Here is a 25,810-nt window from a genome sequence, read left to right on the forward strand (position 1 = left end):
CTACCCGCTATCACGCTCAGGATGCTGTTGCTACTGTCAAGCACTCTGTGACTATCTAATATTCTTTTTTATTACAAGTTACAAGCTTTTATTTAACTTGCAGTTTACCTATGTAAGTATGTATGTTACATGTTTGTAAGGGTCAAATCTTGCAAGTTAAATTTGACCCACTTCCCGGTTTCCGATGAAGCTGAAAATTTGCATACATATGTAGGTCGGTTGACAATGCAATATTATGGTACCATCGAGCTGATCTGATGATGGAGACAGGAGGTGGTCATAGGAACTTTGTGATAAAACAACGCAACCTAATTGTGTTTGGGGTTTTTAGAATTGTCTCGATGAGTATTAGTTGTCTGTGGAAAAAAAAGTACAGTCAGCGATAAAAGCTTGTATACCAAAAATTAAATTTTTGCCAAAATCTTATTTATTATTAAGACTAACTGACATTACTATATTGTGTATATTTCGTACGAAATATGTGTGTTGTATAAAATTGTATTTGACGTGTACCAGTATGTTACCAATAAAGATTATCTTATCTTATCTTATATTACAAGTGCTTCATTTGTTTCCTTACCTTATTCAGGAAACTAAACACCCCTATTTTTAACGTGGCACCAATAATGACAAGTATACCAAAAATCCGGAATATAAGTTTTCCAGTGTTGCTTTTCGACCGCCATCTTGCGGTATCAGTTGCATTTTTATCACCTATCACTATGCCTGTCACTTTCGCACTTATATACTTGCTAAAACGTGACAGGCATGGTAACAGGCGATAAAAATGCTACCGTGCTAAGCCCGTTGGTGATATCGAGTCGCGATATTTTTTTTGTTTTTGCTCATTAACGTTGTTTAAAGTGTAATACTGATAGCCTATTACGCAGTAAACTAATGTGGAAGTGTGCGGATAATGATGAATTAATCTAGATACGAGTTTATCCACCGTTCTGACGTCAACGCCAAGTAACTCCAAGTGGCCCTTGTATAGTCCTGCTATCGCTTTACAAGAGCTCTAACTACCGAACAACTTTGCGCTCTAGCATTTGCACAAATCCTATTGCCAAATCAAAATACGTCGTCATTGGCAAAATCCTTCCTGAACATACAGGGGAAGGCCACATTTTAATTTAAAAAAAAAAATAAGTTTTCCAGTCTAGTTCACATATATCTGGGGGCACGGTATTGCCGCCGCAAAGCAAGCCAAGGGAAGCACAAGGGCACTACCTACCTTTTCTCGTCGTTTTTGTTTTTTGAACCCTTAACTTGGGTTTGGATTATACCAGATAAACAAAATTTTCGGGATATTACCACTAATTAAACATACAAACTAGCCCCAAACTAAACAAAGCTTGTACTATGGGCTAGACTACGATATACATACTTATATATAGAAAACACCCATGACTCACGAACAAATATTGTTCATCACACAAATAAATGCCCTTATCGGGATTCGAACGCAGGACCATCGGCTGTGCAGGCACGGTCACTACCCACTCAGACCGGTCGTCAAAACGCAGCGTTATACGGTCACTTAGTTGTCCGTCCGTCCGTCCTTCTGCCAAGACCCTTTATCTCGGGAACTCGTGGAGGTATCGAGTTGAAATTAAAACCATAAATACTCAGGTCTACAGTCCCTTGAAGAAGAAATCCGTTTAAGTATGCCGCTAAAACGTATTTCGACACTCAAGGGAATCAAAATGTATAGGGTACCTACTAACCGTCGAAGCCCGTCGACCTAGAATTATAAAATTTGGCAAGTGAAGGGTACACGGAAAGAACATGTCTAGTCACTTAAGTAACATTTTGAGTAATCGCGGTTTTAAAATTTGGTACCATGTCAAAATGTATGGTAATTCCGTGACCAGGTCTTTTTTAACTAAAAAAAAGTTGTTACATATATTATACAGTGGTAGCAAAAGATATAACTAATAGTTCATTAAGAGCTCTACATTTTGAGATGAAAATCTCATTTTCCGAAAAAAGTGACTAGACATGTTATTTCCGTGTACCCTTCAAGTAATACCGTCTTACACTACAAGTACAGGGAAAAATCTGAATACTATAGATTTGTAAAAAAATAAGTTTAATTTGTACGCAACCCTCGGTGAGCGAGTCCGACTCGCACTTGGCCAGTTTCTTTTCGATCGGCATTTTTCGACGTACGATGATGTTTGATGATGAATATGATAATGTTTGATGATGTAATATGACAATAATTTCGCAGAGAAACGAAACGAAACGCTATTGTCTCTCTATCACTCTTCCATATTAGTGCGATAGGGACAGATATTGTCTTGGCTTGGACAATAAACATTTCATCCATATTTCATCATTGGCCTTTGCGTCTATTGCAGACGATTTCTGGTGTAACATAAATAATAAAACGTTTATTGACAGGCAAGGATCACCCATGAAAAATTTACAGACATAATTACAATTACACTATTTAACACTAATTGCTACTTAACTAAATTTACAATAAATAAATTGCAAATATGTCACAAGTACATCATGCATCGTTATTTCCGATTCTCATCTCGGTGTACAGACAACCAATATCGGAAAAATAGACTATCCGGGTCCTTAAAAATGATTTTCAAAATTTCGTTCTGTGAGCGCCCCAACCTCTGCCAAAAGGAAGCCGTAACACCGGAGAGACACCGCTTTTGATGGCTGAATAACTGGTAAATGCCACCTCCCATGTTATTACGCAGTGACCTCTCCACGGATATTACGGAATTAGGAAAACGCACAGCACCTGCATTGAAATTGAAATTGAAATATTGATTGCAAACCGTGGTCCATAGTGTGTTAGTATAGGTACAATTAATATTTACATGTAACATAGGTATTTAAATTATGGTTAGTTATTATATAGGACACAAAACAAAACAAAACAATTACAAAAAAATAAAGTTACACAACATAAAATTACATTCTAGACTGGAGAGGCGCTCTAATATGATGCTCCATCCAGTGCTTCTGAAAAGGATGGTCTACCCTCTCGACTTTACTGTCTTACCTTACCCACAGGAAAGGTTTAGGTCTAGTAATAGCGGGAATTATTTTTCACCTCAGCAGCACGAACAAGCCTACTTTCGTCACTCCCTGGAGTGAGGAAAGTGCGACTTTCCTCACTCCAGGTAGTGAAACAAAGTAGCTTTTTAATTTAGTGAAGGCCATGAACTGCCACTTCATACTTCTATTATTTTATTTTGTATTATATGTGCAACACGAGAGCAAAGTTATTTTACATCTCGTGTTTTTGAGTGCCTCGCTACGCTCAAGATTCTAACTCAGTATCACTCGCTTCGCTCGTGATTCAATTATAGGATCTTTCTCTTACTTGGGACTCAAAATCAACACTCGCAAGAAAAAACAACTTTCCTCTCTTGTTGCGCAAATAACTATTTCCTACCGATAGCAAGTTCATCCAGCCAATTGAAAATCGACAAAAAAGTTTCCCCGAAGTTCTAAAAATCCACTCTGTGTAGGTCCTGTTTTCCATTATTATGTCAACACTATATACAACACTATATACAACACTGTATGCAACACTGTATACAATGTGACAACGGTTGCTACTTATCATCAGGCGGTAGTATAAAAAAAAGGAATATTTGTGACGTTTTCAATCAAAAGGTACCACATTGTCGCTTAACATAAGGACGAAAATTGCTTGTATCTTTATACGAAAAATCTGTCAGAGCGTCCTTATGGCAAACCACAATGTGGTACCTTTTGCTTGAAAACGACACATTTCATGACCTCTTATGTGAGCGAGACGACGTTACGTTACACACGGTGGCAAAAAAATAAGTGCATTCCCTTTGCCAGGGTGGTTTTGGGAATGTAACTTTTACTATGGGACCAACCCCCAAATCACAAAAAAAAATTAGCTGTTTCATACATTTTGGCTTTTCCATTTTCTATGGGAGGGTAAAAAAAAATTCGCGATTTCGTGGTTGGTCCCATAGTAAAAGTTGCTCAGTGTAATCCCAAAACCTCCCTGGCAACGGGAATGCACTTATTTTTTAGCCACCATGTATAGCCTTGGCGTCGTCCGCATCCAATGTGAATATCACCTTAAAATTTGAGCGGTTTCAGACACCGGACGGCTGGCCGCATATATCAGTATGGCTGCTGAGCAACGGGTCTCGCGTCGCTCACGCCAAGATCACGCCGGGTGACGTCATACATTCCGTCACGCCGGAGCAGAGCGGCCGGCGGTGTGGGAAGATACAGACGGTTTATCTTAAGGCAAGCCCGGGATCCCGATTCACATTTGAAAGACAGAAAAAAAAATACATTTAATTGACGCCACAACATAGTACATAAAAAAGAAAGGCATGCAGACAAAAAAACATTTGGACGATAAAAAGGATACTCAGCAATAGCATAATGCCGCGGCAAACCGTGGCCACAGGGCGGACACGCTATACATCGAAGTCACTTGCGTTTATATGTGTGACCGGCACGTCTGTACACGCGTCATGCGTCATAGTGTCAGTAAGTTAAAAATAGTACTGAGCGGCCGGCAAACGGCCGTCAATCTGCTGTCGCGGGGCGAGGTCATTCGAGTCGGGGCGGGGCGGTGCGTGGCCGTTCTGTATGATAATACTATTAATTATTCTGTGCCGTGGCGCTGGTTTTCTGTGGGGACCTGACTTAATCTAAAAATTAATGGCGACACGTATGCCAACGACACACAAATAAATTATCAAGCTTAGAATAAATTTAAAGGTGGAAAAATTACTGCCTAGGGTGAGACTTGAACTCACAGCATCTGGATAGATACTCCAGCGCTCTGCCAACTTAGCCACCAAGACCTCATCCATAGTCAGCAAATCTTCCCACTATATGGGTCTAGGGGACCCTAGCGACATCTACCGTAAGAGTGTTACACTTCTTAAACGGCCACCGGAGTTCCAAGTCATATTGGAAATTCACCAGTTACGATGTGCTACCCATTCTAAATTAATTTTTTAACAAGCAGAAACGTCTGCGATCGATGCTATTAAGCTTAGAATAAATTTAAAAGTGTTGGTACTGTCTTGGGTGAGACTTGAACTCACGGCCTCTGGATTTCAAGTCTCATCCAAGGCAGTAATTTTTCCACTTTTAAATTTATTCTAAGCTTAATAGCATCGATCGCAGACGTTTTTGCTTGTTAAAAAATTAATTGAAATAAATTATCATTGCCATAAAAATACATATAACATAGAAAATTAAGGGCCTGTTTCACAATGACCAAGTAAAGTATTGGATAGCTAATTAACAAATAAATTAACTGCCAGATAAAATTTCCTACAAAAAAGCACTTTATCCAGCAGATAAAGCTTATTTGGAGATTGTGAAACGCCAACGATGACTTTATTCGTCAGATAAGTGGCAAGTAGCTTATTCAAGACTTTACTTGGACATTGTGAAACAGGCCCTAAGACAAGTAAAATATTAACTACCGCCTTTTTATTTTAATTTGAGAACAGAAAAAAAAATTGACAATCGTCTTAGTGATTGGCTTGCCTCTTACGCACTACTCACTTCATTTCGCACCAATCAGCGTCGCAACCAATCTTCAAGATCGTATCAAAATAAGATCAAAACGATTAAAAGTTAAATCTGATTCGGGCTTCAGGTATACAGTTACGCATATGCACGGAAGCTGTCCTTTCGGTAGCCCATTGCACTGCATACTGTATAATTGTCACAATAGCTAATCTCGAAAATTCACCTAGTTTTACCTCTTCTATTCAGTTAGACAGCAATCACTTTCGGTAAAAACTGCCGCCTGCTCCATTTATTAAGTAGGATTAATTAGGGTTCCGTACCCAAAGGGTAAAAACGGGACCCTATTACTAAGACTCCCCTGTCCGTCTGTCCGTCTGTCTGTCTGTCACCAGGCTGTATCTCATGAACCGTGATAGCTAGACAGTTGAAATTTTCACAGATGATGTATTTCTGTTGCCGCTATAACAAATACTAAAAAGTAAGGAACCCTCGGTGCGCGCGTCCGACTCGCACTTGGCCGGTTTTTTTTACTACGTCATAAATCGTAAACTGCAATTTGCCTTTGATTCAATCAACTCAAATATAAAAACATCTTCATAAACATATTTAAGTGGGGCTCCCATACAACAAACGTGATTTTATGCCGTTTTTTGTGTAATGGTACGGAACCCTTAGTGCGCGAGTCCGACTCGCACTTGGCCGGTTTTTTTTTCAATAAGTAGGCTTAGGAATCATAGGATGCAATTAGGACAGCGCTGGATGTTACTGACAAAATATATATCATGTAATTAGTACCTTTGTTATGTAGTACATCTTTATTTTACTCTTTAAAGCCAATTATTCTTTTATAAACAGCTTTTCTTCACTTATTCACCAACACTAGGTATTATTTAGTTGAGAAGCAAAGAAATTATAGTTGTTTTGTGATTTCATTTCATCCTTTTCTTGGAAATGAAGATTATAAAACTATAAAAAGCTTCCATAATAAGAAGTATTATATTTCTCTGATATCATATTTCAGGATTTCAACACTGACGCTCACAATACTGCAAAGATAGATATAACTTCGTAATATATGGATATAGTTTAAGGAAAAAACGTGCCTCGAAAATCACGAAAATTCGATTCTCGATCAGATGGCGCCACTACCTTTGGCCTACTCTCGTATAGAGGGCGTTGACGATTTCGTTTGTTATTTAACAATTTTAACGCATATCAGTGACATACATAAGTCAAAATCATAAAAATTATTAATGCAAATAAAAAAATCATTTATCCGTATTTAAATACATTTTATCGTATTTTTATAAATCTTCATTTTTTGTTTTAAAGTGTGTCGATAGATGGCAGTGAATTTACTGTGGTTACAAAATTTACTATGACAGTACCGCTCTATCCTATTATATCCTCTTTGCAATACTGCTTTCTTTAAACGTACTTAATGGCAAAATGACTTAAGTCTACTTATTACTCGGGCAATTCGAAAGCAACATTGTCGGTAATAATCATGTAATCAGAAATGTAATTGAGTTATTCTGGTGTTCAGGGGTGGCATATGTTCCGTAACCGCAAGCGCATACATGGGGGCACTTTCGCCCACTTTTCAGGTTGGCCAGTCTACATTTGAACTTTCATTGCTATAAGTTTTTATGAAGGCTGAGCTCAAGTTACGATTGGACTTGATTCCCGTACCTGGATCGATATGCATCTATTTTCAGAACTAATACTAGCGCATCCCGGTTTTCCGTATTATTACGTTACTCATTATTGCGTCGGCGACCTTAATGCCAGCCGGCCTTTCTGGAAACTACATTTAGTTGCAAATTGGTTCATGTCAGCGTTTGTGAATGAATGAAACGATCTAAAGGAATGATATGTGATATTCGTATCTGAGCTATGTTAAAATTATAATGTTTTCTATGCATGGGTATCTCTTTATAATGGGCCTAATAAAATAAAAATAGGTATCAAAAAATAAAAAGTACAATGATATTGTTTCACATTGGAGTACCTATTTATTTTGCTGATAACAGAAATATTTTTTTACCACACAAATAGTTGCGCTTTTTTTGCCAAAAAGCCCTTAACCCAGGGCTCCAAACCAGTCTTTTTTATTATGTTATTCTCCTTACGTAGGACTGAATCATGTATTTAGGTAGCAACTCCGTATTATTAAAATTATCTCAATCTGTGATGTTTCGCTGTCTTGAACGTTGCAACTTGCAACAGTGTCGCGCTCAGTACGGACATAGAGTAACATATACTAGAGCGGTACTGTCATAGTAAATTTTGTAACCCCAATAAATTCACTGCTCTCTGTGGACACACTTTAAAACTAAAAATGAAGATTTATAAAAATACGATAAAATATTTTTAAATATAGATAAATGTTTTTTTTATTTGCATTAATTATTTTTATGATTTTGACCCATGTTCTTTCACTGATATGCGTTAAAATTGTTAAATAACAAACGAAACCGTCAACGCCATCTATACGACTGTAGGCCAAAACTAGTAGCGCCCTCTGAACGAGAATCAAATTTTCTTGATTTTCGAGGCACGTTTTTTCCTTAGACTGTATCCATCTATTACGGAGTTATATCTATCTTTGGTACGGATCAAACGGAGACCAATGATATAGCTTTAAAGCTGTTTTGACCCTTATGAATGTTTTACGAAAATTATTGGTTTGGAAAAAATCTCCATTAACTGCTTTGATCCGCGCACTGACAGCAACAACGAGCACGAGTGAAATACATGCGGTAATGATTAATAAAACCGGCCAAGTGCGAGTCGGACTCGCGCACGAAGGGTTCCGTACCATTACGCAAAAAACGGCATTTTTTAATCACGTTTGTTGTATGGGAGCCCCCCTTATTTATTGATTTTATTCTATTTTTTTTATAGCGGCAACAGAAATACATCATCTGTGAAATTTTCAACTGTCTAGTTTCACGGTTCATGGGATACACCCTGGTGACAGACGGACAGACAGACAGCGAAGTCTTGGTAATAGGGTCTCGTTTTTACCCTTTGGGTACGGAACCAAAAACGAAATCATTTTGATATCAAAATGAATGTTTAAATTGGCATCCATGTTTATTCGCTGTTTGCATTGTTTCAGCCAATAAAATGCACTCATCACCATCCGCTGGAGTGCCACTGCATCATCGGAAAAGTAGAGCTGCTCGCTTGGATGGGCTTATTCAGGCATCGCGCCATGTTCCAATATTGTATTCCAGACGGGTACAGAAGTACCGAGTCGGACCTTGGCCTAGAGTGTGAGCTGTTGGTATGTGTACATTACTGTATATAGAGGCAGAGTGGAAGTGTTATCTTAAACCATAGTCCTGACCTGTCAGCGCGCAGACGGTTATAGGAATACGGCCACGGGCCTTCGATTAGTGCATCAATTATGAATCGATTGTACGTTACAAGTATGTAGTCAGTGGAAATGTTGCCTTAGGTGGGGTCCGGATATCGCGCTATCGCCATGTGATGTATCCCAAATGGGTACAGAAGTATCGAGTCGCGCCTTGTTGTCAAATGTGAACCGATGGAACGGGTGTATAAATGCAAAGTGGAGCTGCTCGTTTGGATGGGGTTGTCCCGGTATTGTAATCCAGACGGGTACAGAAGTACCGAGTCGGGCCTTGGCCTCGAGTGTGAGCTGGTGGTATGTGTACATTACTGTATATAGAAGCAGAGTGGAAGTGTTATCTTAAGCCAAGAACTGACCTGACAGCGCGCAGCTTGCAAGGCTGACACGTACTGTATAACCATAGAGTAACTTATACTAGAGCGGTACTGTCATAGTAAATTTTGTAACCCCAGTAAATTCACTGCCATCTGTCGACACACTTTAAAACTAAAAATGAAGATTTATAAAAATACGATAGAATGTATTTAAATATAGATAAATGTTTTTTTTTATTTGCATTAATTATTTTTATGATTTTGACCCATGTTCTTTCACTGATATGCGTTAAAATTGTTAAATAACAAACGAAACCGTCAACGCCATCTATACGACTGTAGGCCAAAACTAGTAGCGCCCTCTGAACGAGAATCAAATTTTCTTGATTTTCGAGGCACGTTTTTTCCTTAGACTGTATCCATCTATTACGGAGTTATATCTATCTTTGGTATAACCAACAGGTAGATTTGTATGATTTATAATATAGGTACAATTTTCATCTAAAAACTTTTTCCTGCTGTTAATATACTATCAATATTTGCGATACACAAAACAAAATTGACAAAATTGACTTCTCAGTATCGTCACAATTTAATATTACAAACTACAATATGAAGCAAACAACTTCGTTCCATCTCATACGATTTTATGACGATTTTGCATCGGATACGAGTAAGTAGCTCAACATTTAACATACTGTCTCGGCGTGTATCATAAACAAAGGATAAGCAAAATTATTTTCATACAAGCGTCCTGACTATGTCACTCGTCCCATATCTTAAACTAGAGGTAGGTAATAGATAACCAAGATTATTGCTGCACAACCGCGGTGACCGTGTCAATGTCACCGATCGTACGCTTTACATAAGTACCAACTGCCCTGCATCTCACGCGCTTTTGCGACGAATTCACATCAAAATATCGTTCGGCATGTAGGTACAATTGGGGGGAAAATTTCAGCAAATGTTGTAGATTGTTTAAGTATCAAAATTACGTTGAAATTAAATCGATTTTCAGAGAAATTGTCACTTGTTTTGAAGTAATTTCTGGAGAAAATTGATTTCGTCTAACTTTCATTTACGCTACTTTAAAGTCATAATAATAAAAATTTTGGGTGTAAAAGGTGGTGTACAGGATATGTGTAATACAAAATTACCATTTAGCCGTCCAAACTTTACGAAGTTTACAAATAAGAGCGACAAAATCAGTGCTTTACGCGCGTTTACCTAAACGTCCATCAGAAAAAAAAACATTACTAATTTAGTGGGCCTTTTTCAAAAAAAAAATCCGTAAAACGGCAAGATGAGAAGACGTGCTAATAGAAACCAGTACTTGTTATTTCTATTACGTATCAAAAGGTGTACAATTTCAGCGACTAAACCTATCAATTTTACGTCTAAAATCGATAACGAGCTCTTTTGTTGAACATGGGCTGTTGCAGTATAAAATAAAATGATATAGGATGCAACTTAAGTGCGCTCGAGGCATAGCATTTACGAGTTAAATTGCACCGTTTCGCTGGCGCTTTTCGTAAACTCATAATGTCTGTATACTCTTTGCATCTAGTTACGATACGATACGATCTAAAAAATATTTTTACATGTCATTATGTCTTAATTCTAGGTACTTAAAATATATTACAATATTCATTATTTGAAAATTACTTTTTATTACTATAAGAATCAATTTTTATTACTTAGTCTGGCACTCAAGCAAGTAGTAGTTTGTTATTATAGTTCAAGTAAAATAGCGTCGCATTGAATCTCCAATTTTAATTGGGATCAAAATTGTTACGCCCTTATTCATAAATCTTTACGGGCCTGTTTTAGTTAAATTATGTTTTATTCCTTTCTTACAAATACATAAGTTAAAATGATAGATAAAGACAAACGATTCATAGCTAATTCACGCCAGTAACGCGTTTACGAAAAAGCCATTAGTAAATAAATAAATATTATAGGAGATTCTTACACAGATTGACTTAGTCCCACGGTAAGTCCAAGGAGGCTTGTGTTATGGGTACTCAGACAACGATATATATAATATATAAATACTTAAATACATAGAAAACATCCATGACTCAGGAACAAATATCTGTGCTCATCACACAAATAAATGCCCTTACCGGGATTCGAACAGGACCATCGACTTCACAGGCAGGGTCACTATCCACTAGGCCAGACCGGTCGTCATGCGTCGTCATTAGTGAATGATTTGAATCCGAATCGTGATCACTAATCACGAACGTTGCTCGCATATTTGCCGCGGCCATTCCTTTGACATCGCCGCTATACTTACTCAACCTCGTATCTGCAACACTCATTTGATGACAAAAACACCCGTATTCCGAATGAAAGAAAAGCGACATTTCCATCAAATGGTTGTTGCAGATACGAGGTTGAGTAAGTATAGCGACGATATGCTCATATCGCAACTTTGGAATTTTGCTGAAATCACACCATCATCTGAGCATGAGCATTATTGGGAGTTTTTTGAAATTCACTGCATTCGGCTGTAGTCAAGTGTAAAAATATGGGTGCACACATCATACTCAAAAATATGTTCCATAACTCTTATGTCAGCGAATTAAGAACTATGGGACATACTTTTGAGATGATGTGTGCACCCATATTTTTACACTTGACTGTACGTGTACGTATAGAAAACGGTAGTTATACATGCTGGAAAACGGAGAATATCTTAAATTCAACTTATTTGTAGTATTTTCTATAAAAAGGGACCTCGATGGCGCTTACGCTTATAAACGATGCTCCGATATAAATACAATGCGGCGCGACGCTGTGCGGCGTAAGCGCCATCGACAATAAGGTCCCTTTTCATAGAAAATACCCCATTTATACTAAGGGCCTACCGCGAAAACAGAAGTTAGTAAATTGCGGGCATCTCTCTATTTTACTCCAATAGGGAATATTACGCGAAACTCTGCGTAGGGAGCGCCAGGGCGCCACAACCACAATCTGAGGGTCTACCGCGAAACAAGAAAATAGAAATTTCGTTATCTATGTCACTCTTGCATATTCGAGCGATAAAGAGGCAGATAGCGAAATTACGGATTCGCGTTTCCCGGTAGGTCCTCTGTAAACAAACCGCCTTGATGCATCAATGTCATATTTTATTAGAGTTAGACCAAGATAAGTCTGCAACGATTTTGATAGCACACGCAGTGTAAGTGTTATTTTAAATGTCAAACTCCTATGAAATCATGACGCGTAAATAACACTTGCACTGCGTATGCTATCGTAAGAATTTTCTTGGTTTAACCCTATCTCTGAAAACTAGTCAAAAACCTGTTAAAGGTACAGTATGTATAAGTTACTTTATGGTTTACTAAAAAGGCTAGTCCTGCATTCTGGTGGCAGAACATTGCAGTAATATCCCCTAATGCGTAATTAGAGACAGAAAGATGCCCGCAATTTATGAACTTCGGTTTTCGCGGTAGACCCTCTTTTATTTAGCAATTATTTAATAAAATGTGTAAATTAAACTTGTGTAAAAAAATTCGCACCAAGCGTGACGTTTTGGCAACTCAAAATCCCATACAAAATGAGACTTAACGCAAACGCGTAAGTCACGTCACGCTATCAAATGAGTTTCACACTAGGGGTATGTACAGTTTCATTACACTCCCTCTCACCAGTGGTATTTTAATCAATTATTCAGATGAGCTTTCATTACCGGAATGGTGTCCTCACGTGGCATTACTTATATGCACAAGCCAAGGCTACGTGTGAACACAAGATTGAAACAGATTAGAATAGACAAGAAGAGAATAGAATATAAAATATTTATTTGCTTGAATACGTAACTATCAGATCTTATAAAACAGTTAGACACAGTATTCAGTCGACACAACACCAGGGATATTGTTTTGAGTACTTACCCGTTAAAAATATATTAAAATATGAAACGATCGGCTGCGTTGCTAACATTGTATCTATGTCTACCTCGACGATTCAAATATCTTTCAAAAGGAAAAAGAATGGAACTATTTCCTATTTTGCTACAATTTTGCTGAATTGACACTTGACATATTGGTGTCGCAAAGGCCGCGAAATCAAATCCCGTCCGCGATTTTTTACAAAAACCAAGACCCATACAAAATGAGACTTAACGCAAACACGTACATCCGTCACGATCGAATTAAATTTGAAGGGTACACGGAAAGAACATGTCACTTTTTTCGGAAAATGAGATTTTCATTTCAAAATGTAGAGCTCTTAATGAACTATAAACCTTTGCTACCACTGTATAATATATGTAACACAACTTTTTTTAGTTAAAAAAGATCTGGTCACGAAATTACCATACATTTTGACATGGTTCAAAATTTTAAAACTGTGATTACTCAAAATGTTACTAAAGTGACTAGACATGTTCTTTCCGTGTACCCTTTATTTACACTAGGGGTACTGATGTGCCCAGGAGCTAGTATCAGTCGATGTTAATTTTGTTATATCTAGTTTTATTTGGCACTGAATTGATTGTAAATTTAGTCTGTTTTTGGCCTAGATTAATGGTCAAGGTAAAGCCGAATTGGGTTTCCAATAGCGAAGTAAACAAAGTTCAGCAAGGTACCTATTTGATTTCTGTCGTACCTTGTGACATTAACAATTAATGAAAGCCGCTCATATAAGTAATTATCACTGTGACAAGGTACGAATAAGCACAGAAACAAAATTCCTCGACCGTGTCATCGACAGATCTTGTTATTAGGGTTCCGTACCCATAAGGGTAAAAACGGGACCCTATTACTAAGACTCCGCTGTCCGTCTGTCCGTCTGTCTGTCTGTCTGTCACCAGGCTCAGGCAGGTGTGTGTATTTCATGAACCGTGACAGTTGAAATTTTCACAGATGATGTATTTCTGTTGCCGCTATAACAACAAATACTAAAAACATAATAATATAAATATTTAAACGGGGCTCCCATACAACAAACGTGATTTTTTTGCTGTTTTTTTCCGTAATGGTACGGAACCTTTCGTGCGCGAGTCCGACTCGCACTTGGCCGGTTTTTTCTGGTTCCTGTGAACCGAACACTCACTTGCGCTCAAAATTGCAATTAAAAGATTAATTGGATGAATGCCGCCGGCCATGTTTCGTGCAGGGGATATTTTTTGGACGCCGTTCAATCAAATATTTCCATACTGTCGGGATGTGTTAAAATATTTTCCGTATTTAAAAAAAAAATTGTCGTTTATATTATTCTGTGAAAGACTAATACTTGTTCTTTGATTCGCAGTTCCTAGAATGCTGTGTGAACATCTATCGCGCTAAGCTGTCTGGCTCGTGCGATCTCAGCGGTCTGTCGCCCTTCGTGAGAATTCACTTTATGAACAATGTTAAAGATACGCAGGTTTGGTTTTCAACTTTCACCTATCCTCCTATTGTGTTTTAACTCCTTTTGTCGTGGGGGTAAAATAATAACAAAGATAGATATAACTCTATACTTGATACTTACACCTGCTCTTATTAAAGGTACTATCTTTGTATACCAAATTTAAGGCAATAAAAATACTTACTTTACTAATATCAAAGATAGATATAACTCCGTAATAGATGGATACAGTCTAAGGAAAAAACGTGCCTCGAAAATCACGAAAATTTGATTCTCGATCAGATGGCGCCACTACCTTTGGCCTACTCTCGTATAGAGGGCGTTGACGGTTTCGTGTGTTATTTAACAATTTTAACGCATATCAGTGAAAGAACATGGGTCAAAATCATAAAAATAATTAATGCAAATAAAAAAATCATTTATCCTTATTTAAATACATTTTATCGTATTTTTATAAATCTTCATTTTTAGTTTTTAAAGTGTGTCGATAGATGGCAGTGACTTTACTGTGGTTACAAAATTTACTATGACAGTACCACTATAATATTATATCCTCTTTGTTAATACTAACGACCAATTTTCATATATTCCCTTCATAGACTACAAATAGTAGTGTTTTCCCTTATTTTAGTCATAAGCCATAAACTACTGCAAAAATTAAGCATTTATTATAACAAACAAAAATTTCTGACACCAAGGGTTAAAAGTGTGTGGAATACAATATAAATCAACTAGCGACCCGTCCCGGCTTCGCACGGGTAGTTCACCTAATTTACACAAAACGTTTACAAATTATACATTTGTGGTATTTTCTATACAAAGGGACCTTATTGTCGATGGCGCTTACGCCATTATAAACGATGCTCCGATATAAATACAATGCCGCGCGACGCTGTGCGGCGTAAGCGCCATCGACAATAAGGTTCCTTTGTATAGAAAATGCCCCAACTTTTGCCTCCTCCTTTTTGGTACGGACGGCTAAGGAATGGAATGCGCTACCGCCATCTGTATTCCCTGATCAATATGACCTCGGTATTTTTAAAACAAGAGTGAATAGGCTGTCACTGAACCGGTGAGTTCCATTAGGCCCTGTCTTCACTTTCCATCACGTGTGACTAGGGCCAATCGCCGATCAGTTTATAATTAAAAAAAAAAACAACTTCCTCTTGAATCTATTAAAAAACCGCATTAAAATCCGTTGCCTAGTTTTAAAGATCTAAGCATACATAAGGACAGAGATACATACAGCGGAAAGCGATTTTGTTTTATACTATTAGTGATATGCAGGTCCACTGAGGTCCGAGGTATACTGAAATAGTTGTTAATAGTATAGAAGTTCCATCACAAATCTGACCACTGTTGATTTGTATACGTATGTCAAAATACCGCCATCTAAATTTGGAGTGTTGTACGTACGCTGTAATAAATAAATCTCAGTAAACAGATGACATTTTTTTTTGTTAATGGCACTAAAGCAATACAAAATTTTTAAATCCGGACTCGACTCACATTTTAATGTAATATAAATTGTTATATTTGTGTACGATAGCGCTATAACTGAATATTGTTGAAGTGATTGATATTTTGGAATGGTTAGGGAATAATTTTGCACGAATTGCTTTAATTATCATTATAAAAGTACTATTATTTAATGTGGTAAAGTACAATATTCAAGCTTTAACTTCTGCCGGCACTCCCGGAGTGCAACCCGTTGTTTTTTAGGGTTCCGTACCCAAAGGGTAAAAACGGGACCCTATTACTAAGACTCCGCTGTCCGTCTGTCTGTCTGTCACCAGGCTGTATCTCATGAACCGTGATAGCTAGACAGTTGAAATTTTCACATGTGATGTATAGGTATTTCTGTTGCGGCTATAACAGCAAATACTAAAAACAGAATAATATAAATATTTAAGTGGGGCTCCCATACAACAAACGTGATTTTTTTGCCATTTTTTGCGTAATGGTACAGAACCTTCGTGCGCGCGTCTGACTCGAGTCGCACTTGGCCGGTTTTTTTGTTAATGGCACTAAAGAAAAAAAGCAATACAAAATTTTGAAATCGGTACTCTACTCTCAGCTTTTTACTAAATGATTTTTTTTCCCATAGCTTAATTTGTATAACAGGTATGTCAAAATACCGCCACCCCGGTTTGGAGTGAGGTGCTCCGTATATCGTGTAGCGCTAACGTGTCCCCCCAACGCCTGGAGACTTGTCCACCGGAGATACTAGTCGAGGTGTATCACTGGGACGCCACGCAAAAGGTAATACCCGAACCCCTTATCTATAGCTTCATTTCGCTGCCCCATATTACAGGGTTCTATGTTACATTTTCAAGATAGTTGAAATTCGACTTAATGCCACTATGATAAAGTTCAAATTTCAGTTCGATAAAAGTGAAACACAGAACCCTGTCATATTGGGGCAGCGATTTATGTAACAATTATGCCAAAATACCGCTTTGGGTTTAGAGTGAGGTGCTCAGGTGGTAAATGTATTTGTGTAGTTTTTAAGTTCTCATGTAAGTGAATTGTCAAATTCTTAGTGAGAATAAAGAATCTTAAACCTAATTTCGTAATGTAAATCCCACTAGAAATAGTAGATTGTTTACAATGTTTACCAAGGGTTGAAAGGCCCCCATTGCTGTCGAGGTAGTTTGGCGCTCGAACGCAGTGAGTGTGCCAATAGTCCGAGACGAAAATGGTGCCTTTCACCCGAGTGAAACACTACTTTTCAGCTCGAATGCAAGGAAACCAAACAAGACAAGGTAATTTTGCAAAATCAGTATTTAAGGCTAATAGAAGTACGGCCATGACACAATTTGAATATATCGTAACAAAAGTAATGGAATTCGGAAAATAGGCTTAACATGGATTAGACATAATATTTTTTAATTATTTCCTAATAAAAACACGCTGCGTGCTCGTACCGCCATTGACACAAAGAGGCAACTGGCGGGGTCACGGGACAGACGTTTATGTATATTTATATAGATGGCACCAGTAGTTGCTCAGAAGTCAGAAACGATGGGGAATCATTTTCCCTCAGGGGATCGTATTATACTTGCAATCGGAGACTTTACATGTGTTCCGCAGGATAAAATCGATCTGATCGGTCGCGTGACATTGACGCCCGAGTATCTGGTAGCCCAAGACTTGGAGTCACCGCCTGCGCTGGACTGGCTCGATCTTCATCTGGGGGCTGAAGACGTGGGCAAAATACAGATGTCCGCGCAACTTATGCAAGTAAGTAAATAGATAAACATAGAGTATAGGTACAGTCGAAGGCAAAAATATCGATCCAGACAAATGGCTCAAAAATTATCTAAGATGTAAGAGCGTACACATATTTTTGAAACTTTGGGAATGTATGTATATTTATGCCCTTGACTATGGCCTTAGGCTTGGTATGGGCACTAGAGTTGAAGTCACGCATACAACAACAAAGTCATTTAGGTGATGACGGGAAGTTTTTGAAATTAGTATTCTTTTTTTCGTATCAATAGCAAGTTGAACGGCCAACTGCAAGATGTACCAAAAAGTTTCTTCAAGTTTTTTAGCTTGATATTGTGCGCTTAAGTCACATTCACTCATTCATTCATTTAATACTGTTTTTGCGATTAGACTATGTAGCTGTACTGCTGTGTGTGTAGTGTGTACTTACTCATTCACCTCAACTCTCCTGCCGATACCTATATTTATTAATATGTTTTTGCAGTTGGGTTACAGTTACAAATAACGGGAAATTAAGTCAATTTTATTAGTTAAATTGTACAGTTAGCACTTTCTATCACATAGCATAAACATTTAAACTTATTACCTATTTTAAGACAGTACACCCCGAAGCTCGAATTGCACCTTCTCATACAAACGAAGTTCCGCTCTCATTTTAAAACTACGTGTTGGATTGTAATGAAACTTTGTACATACAATGACATGAGGTATATCTAGGTCTGAAATTAGTTTATATAGTTCCAGTTTATAAAACAAACGAAATAGAGCAAAAACAAGTTTTGTATGAAAAACTTAAATTCGTTGTATTTAAAAAAACTATGGTATCTAAAACTACATAAACTAATTACAGACATAGATATACTTTATCCTATTAAGTACAAAGTTTCAGAGCAATCTAGCTAGTCGTTTTAAAATGAGAGCGGAACTACGTTTGTACGGAGGACCGAGCTTGCCGGGGACCCTTAAGCCACTTACTGTATAATTTTATCAATAAATCGATATACAAAAATCGGTACTTCCCGACACTTTTCTAAAATTTCCCGAAGATCTACTTATCAGCTCTGTCGTCTACTATCGATGTAAGTACTATTTATCGTAACCTAATTTTATCTTATAGAACAACGAAAATGTGCTAAACAAGGCATGGATCAACAGAACTCAAGAGCTGCTCCAGAGGTCCAGTGATCTAGTCGTTCGAACCGTGTTGACCTCTGACGTGCCGGAACCGCTTCCACTGAATATATTGCCTGCTAATATGAGTTACAAGTTATTATTACTTTTTATGTCACTTTGTCAGGTAAAAGTTGTATCTTAAGACACGTACCCGTCACCAAAATGCCGCTCCCATACAATTGATGTTAATTACATGAAACTTGGCAATTTTTTTTTTTAGTTTATTTAAAACACAAACAGTCCCATATACAAATAGATTTGAAGTACAAATGTACTTAACATACTTAAGAAACAGACCTGGAGGTTCATTATTAAGTACATAATAAGATTTTCTATAAAAAGGGACCTTTTTTTGATGGCGCTGACGCCATTATAAACGATGCGTCGATATTAAATACAATGCCGCGCGACGCTGTACGGCGTAAACGCCATCGACAATAAGGTCCCTTTTCATAGAAAATGCCCAAACTTTTGCCTCCTCCTTTTTGGTATGGACGGCTAAGGAATGGAATGCGCTACCGCCATCTGTATTCCCTGATCAATATGACCTCGGTCTCTTTAAAACAAGAGTGAATAGGCTGTTACTGAACCGGTGAGCTCCATCTTAGGCCCTGTCTTCACTTTCCATCACGTGTGACTAGGGCCAATCGCCGATCAGTTTATAATTTTAAAAAAAAACAACATATCGGCAATGCACTACTTAAAAAAACCTATCTCACATGGCTACTCAAAATTGAAAGACTCTGTATGCATCCTATACATAGATACCACACTTTCTTTTGATTGCCAGAACAAGATACGAGTTTTTTTTTTCAAAGTCGTGCCGATATAGTTTTGTAACTTCTACTCTCTCTAATATAAAAATATTCGTGTGACTAACATTCTCAAGTTTTACAAAAATTACATAAGTAAACTGTTAAACAAAACTCGTTCAAATTATTTAGGTGAGTTTTGGAAAAGGACTTACCTACTACTAGACCTACTTGTTTTTACAAGCTTTTTATTAACTTGCAATGTACCTATGTAAGTATGTATGTAATATGTAACTATGTTTGTACGGGTCAAATCTTGCAAGTTAAATTTGTTCAATTCCCGGTTTCCGATGAAGCTGAAAATTTGCATATGTAAGTCGGGTGACAATGCAATATTATGGTACCATCGAGCTGATCTGATGATGGAGACAGGAGGTGGTCATAGGAACTCTGTGATAAAACAACGATACCTAATTGTGTTTGGGGTTTTAGAATTGTCTCGATGAGTATTAGTTGCTTGTGGAAAGAAAAGTACAGTCAGTGATAAAAGCTTGTACCAAAAGTGAATATTTTGCCAAAAACTTATTATTTTACACTTTTTTTTAGAATCGATGTATACTTTTGGGGTCTTCGAGAAGTGAGCATTATAAACAAGCCCCTGGTGACCCTGGAACTGGAGGACATCACCATAAAGTCGGCAATAATTACCCAATGCAAATCCAATTGCAACTTTCCCAATGCAAGGATTTCACAGGTAGGTAATAAACCGTTAGTACCTAACGTGTTGACTCTGACGCACTTGTGAATTCGTACGTAAGTGTGACAGGGAGGCAACACGTCGAACGTGGTTCGCGGTAGACCCTCTGTTTCTATTGCACGCGCGTAATAAGCATAATGACAGCAACACAGAATCATGGAAATAATGATTTCAAAGAAACATATGTTAATATGATTCTGAAGTCTACTTTTTGATATAATTAGAAATCGTTTAGACTCCCTTGAACTATTATCTGGCGTATCGTCACACGGCGGACACTCTATAGATCAAAAATCACTTGCGTTTCTATGTGTGAACGGCACGTCTGTACACGCGTCATGCGTCATAGTGTAAGTTGCTTAAAAATAATACTGAGCGGTCGGCAAACGGCCGTCAATCTGCTGTCGCGGGGCGAGGTAATTCGAGTCGGGGCGGGGCGGTGCGTGGCCATTCTATATGATAATACTATTATAGTTAACGCTATCTCTACTGAGCTCGTTCACTTACGTCCTTACGTACTAACAATGGCATTATGTTAAACAAAAGCCATTAAGTCTTTTGTGCCTGAGCGCGTGGCCTTTGTGCCTGAGGCTCCCACACAATAGCCACGCGATCAGGCACAAAAGAAATAATGGCTTTCGTTTAACAGAATGCCATTGTCAGTACAGGTAAGTGAACGAGCTCAGTAGATAGACCGCATACTATACTTATTCTGTAATATCGTTTCGAGTTCCAATTCCAATACGTCGAAACCGGCACACAACTCTGTTTCATGCTCTATTCCACTCCAGTAACTATGGATCTAACGCCGTGTTATCACGGATCCCTCACTTGTATAACACTGAATTCTGCACTGCTGATCCTTTTGTAGGGTCTAAATATAAATTAGAAAAATATATATATATTTATGTTCATTTCAGTACTGGTAATAATTCGTTAGTTAATAGGCATATACATAAGGTGGAATTTTGCTGGGGCTGTGATTGCGTAATGCGACAAGCTAAAGACGGACCTAAAGAATTTGAGGCGATAGAATACAAGTTTCACTTTAAAAAATCTTGTAAAAACTACAACGCAATTTACTTATTATCATATCTGGCAAATAATAGGCACTATTTGCTCAAAATATCGACGCAGTGAAACACAATACTAAGAATGCTAGGAGTAGGACCCTTTGTCGGCCGGCCTATTGTCTCTATCTACAAAGTCCAGGCGCGGCCATCAGCACGTGTTCTTCCCTTCTATCAAAGAGGATATTACGGAGTTACATCTATATTCGCTTCTATTATGCAATTTTAGACCCGCGCACATTGAGTTCGACTTTTACCACGCCGGACGCAAGGAATGTAATATTATATACCTACCTACATGATGGCAGTGATCTAGAGACTTCAACATAAATACGCATTTTTACACGTTTTTTATAAAATATTGACATGGATTGCAAACTAAGAAAAGCCTACCAGTAAATGGAAGATACCGGAATTACCGGAAAAGATGCCGAAACGGGAAGAGGATACTAGCATTTTTGAAGTGAAAACTTCTTTAGCGGCGCAGTGCACTTTTTGTGATGGGGAAAAAATGTTACGCGACAAATTTCGCGACAGGTCACGTGACCGACAGATTGAACATTTTTACATTTTAATGTAATATAAATTGTTATTTTTGTGTACGATAGCGCAATAAATGAATATTGTTGAAGTGATTGATATTTTGGAATGGTCAGGGAATAATTTTGCACGAATTGCTTTAATTATCATTATAAAAGTACTATTATTTAATGTGGTAAAGTACAATATTCAAGCTTTCACTTCTGCCGGCACTCCCGGAGTGCAACCCGTTGTTTTTTAGGGTTCCGTACCCAAAGGGTAAAAACGGGACCCTATTACTAAGACTCCGCTGTCCGTCTGTCTGTCTGTCACCAGGCAGTATCTCATGAACCGTGATAGCTAGACAGTTGAAATTTTCACAGATGTTGTATTTCTGTTGCCGCTATAACAACACACTAAAAAGTACGGAACCCTCGGTGCACGAGTCCGACTCGCACTTGGCCGGTTTTATTTCTTTAGAGCTGTTATAACATGTTATTTTCTTTCAGACGTTCGAAGGTAACCTGAACAACGGATCACAGTTGTCAATCAAATTGTATGACACAACCACCTTCGGACGGACCCTGTTCGTTGGTTCGAACGTGAAGAAACCTGGGAAATACCTTCTCACCTGGCTGCCTAAGAGTGAGAGGGATGAAAAACTGTTTCTGAAGCCTGTGGTGAACAATCTCTTCATGCAAGGTGATTGTGGTGGGCCATTCTCTGAGAATATGTCTGCCGTTGCGTCTAATTGCTACGACTCTTTTCATACATTTTGTATGGGTCGCGGGGATTAGACTCAAGACAATTTTTTTGAGAATGGCCCTGATATTAATGTTAAGGGTCAAACCATAAAGTAACTTATACTAGAGCGGTACTGTCATAGTAAATTTTGTAACCCCAGTAAATTCACTGCCATCTGTCGACACACTTTAAAACTAAAAATAAATATTTATAAAAATACGATAAAATGTATTTAAATATGGATAAATGATTTTTTTATTTACATTAATTATTTTTATATGATTTTGACCCATGTTCTTTCACTGGTATGCGTTAAAATTATAAATAACAAACGAAACAGTCAACGCCCTCTATACGAGTGTAGGCCAAAACTAGTGGCGCCATCTGATCGAGAATCAAATTTTCGTGATTTTCGAGGCACGTTTTTTCCTTAGACTGTATCCATCTATTACGGAGTTATATCTATCTTTGGTCAAACGAACCTAGTCATCGCTACACAATTGTTACGCTCTCATTTTAAAACGACATTTTGAAATAGGTAACATTAATCTATGTTTGGTACTAGGTAAGAAATTAGAGCGGGTAGAAGTTTTAAGCCCCCACCACACTCGTGCGCGGATCGCGGCGCGAAGCCGCGAACGCGAGTGTGGAGTCGATTTCGCGGATCTGCAACGCCCGCTCCAATCAAAAAAACCCTTATGTACTAGTTCATACAAAATAAAACGATTTTGTACTGGAAAACGATTTATGAATTTTTTTTTACGCTTGCTATTTGGAAAATAGGCAATGTACACGAATATTCTGCACATCATTTTGAAGCTCGATATGTCTGTTAAATTAAAAAAGTAAACTGCACAAAAAACTGTTACCCGACTGAGACTTAGCGGTATAATTCTGAAAGTCGATTTTGTATACAATTGTATGGAAAAAATTACGAGTGCCTAAATATTTATGAGCGGTAGTGTAAGTATAAAAAACTGCATTTAAATTGTACCTTTTACGTCTACAGTAAATCGCAAGACATTTGTTAAAAGAAGCTTGACGTATCCCGTTTTCGAAAAACCTAAAACCTACAAAATTGAAGAAGAGAAAAATCCAAAAGTAAAATGGGAGAAAATGAGGAAAATGTTTTTCAAGAAGGCTTGCGAGGAAGAGTTAATGTTGCTACCTATTTACTCTAAGGAAAGAGACAACGTCGTGAAAGAGACGGAAGATGATTGGTGGACGAGATATTATACTTCGTTAAATGTAAGCACCTTCATCAATTTATCTTTAAGAGGAAAAAGGACGGCCGTTTCTCCATACAAACGTAGTCTCAATTTTCCTTTCTGGATATTGACATTATAGAAAATATTTTTACATAATTGGATGTATATTAACCATAGCTATGCCCCTACGTTTGACTTTTTTTGATTATTGTAAAAATTAGGAGCGTAAAACAGATTTCATGAAAAAATTTAAATGCTTCTATCTCTTATAATAATTAAAAAAATCGAAAAAATTCAAACGTAGGGCCATAACTATGGTTGATGTACAACAAATTTTTCAATAATGTTAGTATCCAGAGAGGAAAATGAGGACTAAGTGTCCAGCCATCGCCCTGATTTTTAATTGGGTTTTTTTAAGCAAATTTTGAAAACGGAAATCTTATCTGGACATTTCTTTTATGTTAAATCTTATCACAATTCGAGTTTGTATTATTCAATTAAACATTGAAAGAAATAAATGTCATATACTATGTATTTTTCAAACTCAAGTGGTACGCTGACACATGTCATTAAGCGATTATAGGGTTGTGAAAGAGCACATATGAAACGATTTTTTACGATTCTCGATTAACTTAAACTTCAAAGAGCATATATCTTTAATTAGGGTACAAATATAATGACCACCAAAAAATACTTTCGTACCCTAAATAAAATAAAACTTACCAAAAAAAGGGTCTTAAATTACAAACCCGCCAGCTCTTTTAATCACGACTGCACTTCAAATTGTATTCAAACACCAAATATAATGCTGCCTCTACTCCGAATAGTTTTACCTGTCGTCCTACATTGGCTACGCTACATTACCCAAACGTGTTAACTCCGAATGCTGTTATCTGAATTTGAACCATAAAAGTAGAACGCTAAAATTGCTTTTAAACGGGCATGATCATTTTCACCGATGAGAAATGAGGTAGCCACCGCGGCGCATAAAAGAAACAATGCCTTTTGTTTAAGAGGCCGGTGTCGATTTTAGTCGCAAAAATGTCAAATTTATAGATTTAGTCGGTGAAATTGTACACCTTTTGTTACCTAATTGCAATAACAAGTACTGGTTTCTATTAGCGCATCTTCTTATCTTACCTTTGATCAGATCAATTTGTTGAAAACAGACTCACAAAATTAGTAATGTTTGCTTTTCTGATGGACGTTTAGGTAAACGCGCGTAAAGCACTGATTTTGTCGCTCTTATTTGTAAATTTCGTAAAGTTTGGACGGCTAAACATGGTAATTTTGTATTACTCATATCCTGTACTTGACGTTTATCAGACTGCATTTTTATTATTATGACTTTGAAGTAGTGTAAATTAAAGTTAGACGAAATCAATTTTCTCCAGAAATTACTTCAAAACAAGTGACAATTTCTCTGTAAATCGACTTAATTTCAACGTAAGTTTGATACTTAAACAATCTACAACATTTGTTGAAACTATTCTTATACATCAATATGTATAATTTACCACCATAAATTTTTGATGAATTTTTAAAAACTGCCCCTTCTTTTCATATATTACCGGTGACGCACGCTTGCGACCTCATTATTAAAAGGCAACATGAGAAGACGTGCTAATAGAAACCAATACTTGTTATTTAGATATTACGTAACAAAACGTGTATAATTTCAACGACTAAATCTATCAATTTAAAATGTTTGCTCCAAAATCGACTACGGCCTCTTAACAGCTTAGGGTTTGGGCGAAAGAATCATTTGAGATAATTCGTGCT

General features: G+C 37.5%; 1 protein-coding gene across 1 annotated transcript in view; it reads left to right on the top strand.

Moving 5' to 3' along the window:
* Nucleotides 1-25,810, top strand: part of LOC134755060 (otoferlin-like) — a 68,506-nt gene that overhangs the window by 20,527 nt on the left and 22,169 nt on the right. The window contains exons 9-16 of the mRNA XM_063691538.1: nt 4,117-4,269; nt 8,645-8,812; nt 14,479-14,592; nt 16,699-16,896; nt 17,668-17,817; nt 20,317-20,484; nt 22,586-22,778; nt 23,830-24,113. Of these exons, the coding sequence (XP_063547608.1) occupies nt 4,117-4,269; nt 8,645-8,812; nt 14,479-14,592; nt 16,699-16,896; nt 17,668-17,817; nt 20,317-20,484; nt 22,586-22,778; nt 23,830-24,113 (1,428 nt within the window). The remainder of the gene's footprint in view (nt 1-4,116; nt 4,270-8,644; nt 8,813-14,478; nt 14,593-16,698; nt 16,897-17,667; nt 17,818-20,316; nt 20,485-22,585; nt 22,779-23,829; nt 24,114-25,810) is intronic.

This window comes from Cydia strobilella, chromosome Z (assembly GCF_947568885.1).
Source record: "Cydia strobilella chromosome Z, ilCydStro3.1, whole genome shotgun sequence".
NCBI classification, from domain to species: domain Eukaryota; kingdom Metazoa; phylum Arthropoda; class Insecta; order Lepidoptera; family Tortricidae; genus Cydia; species Cydia strobilella.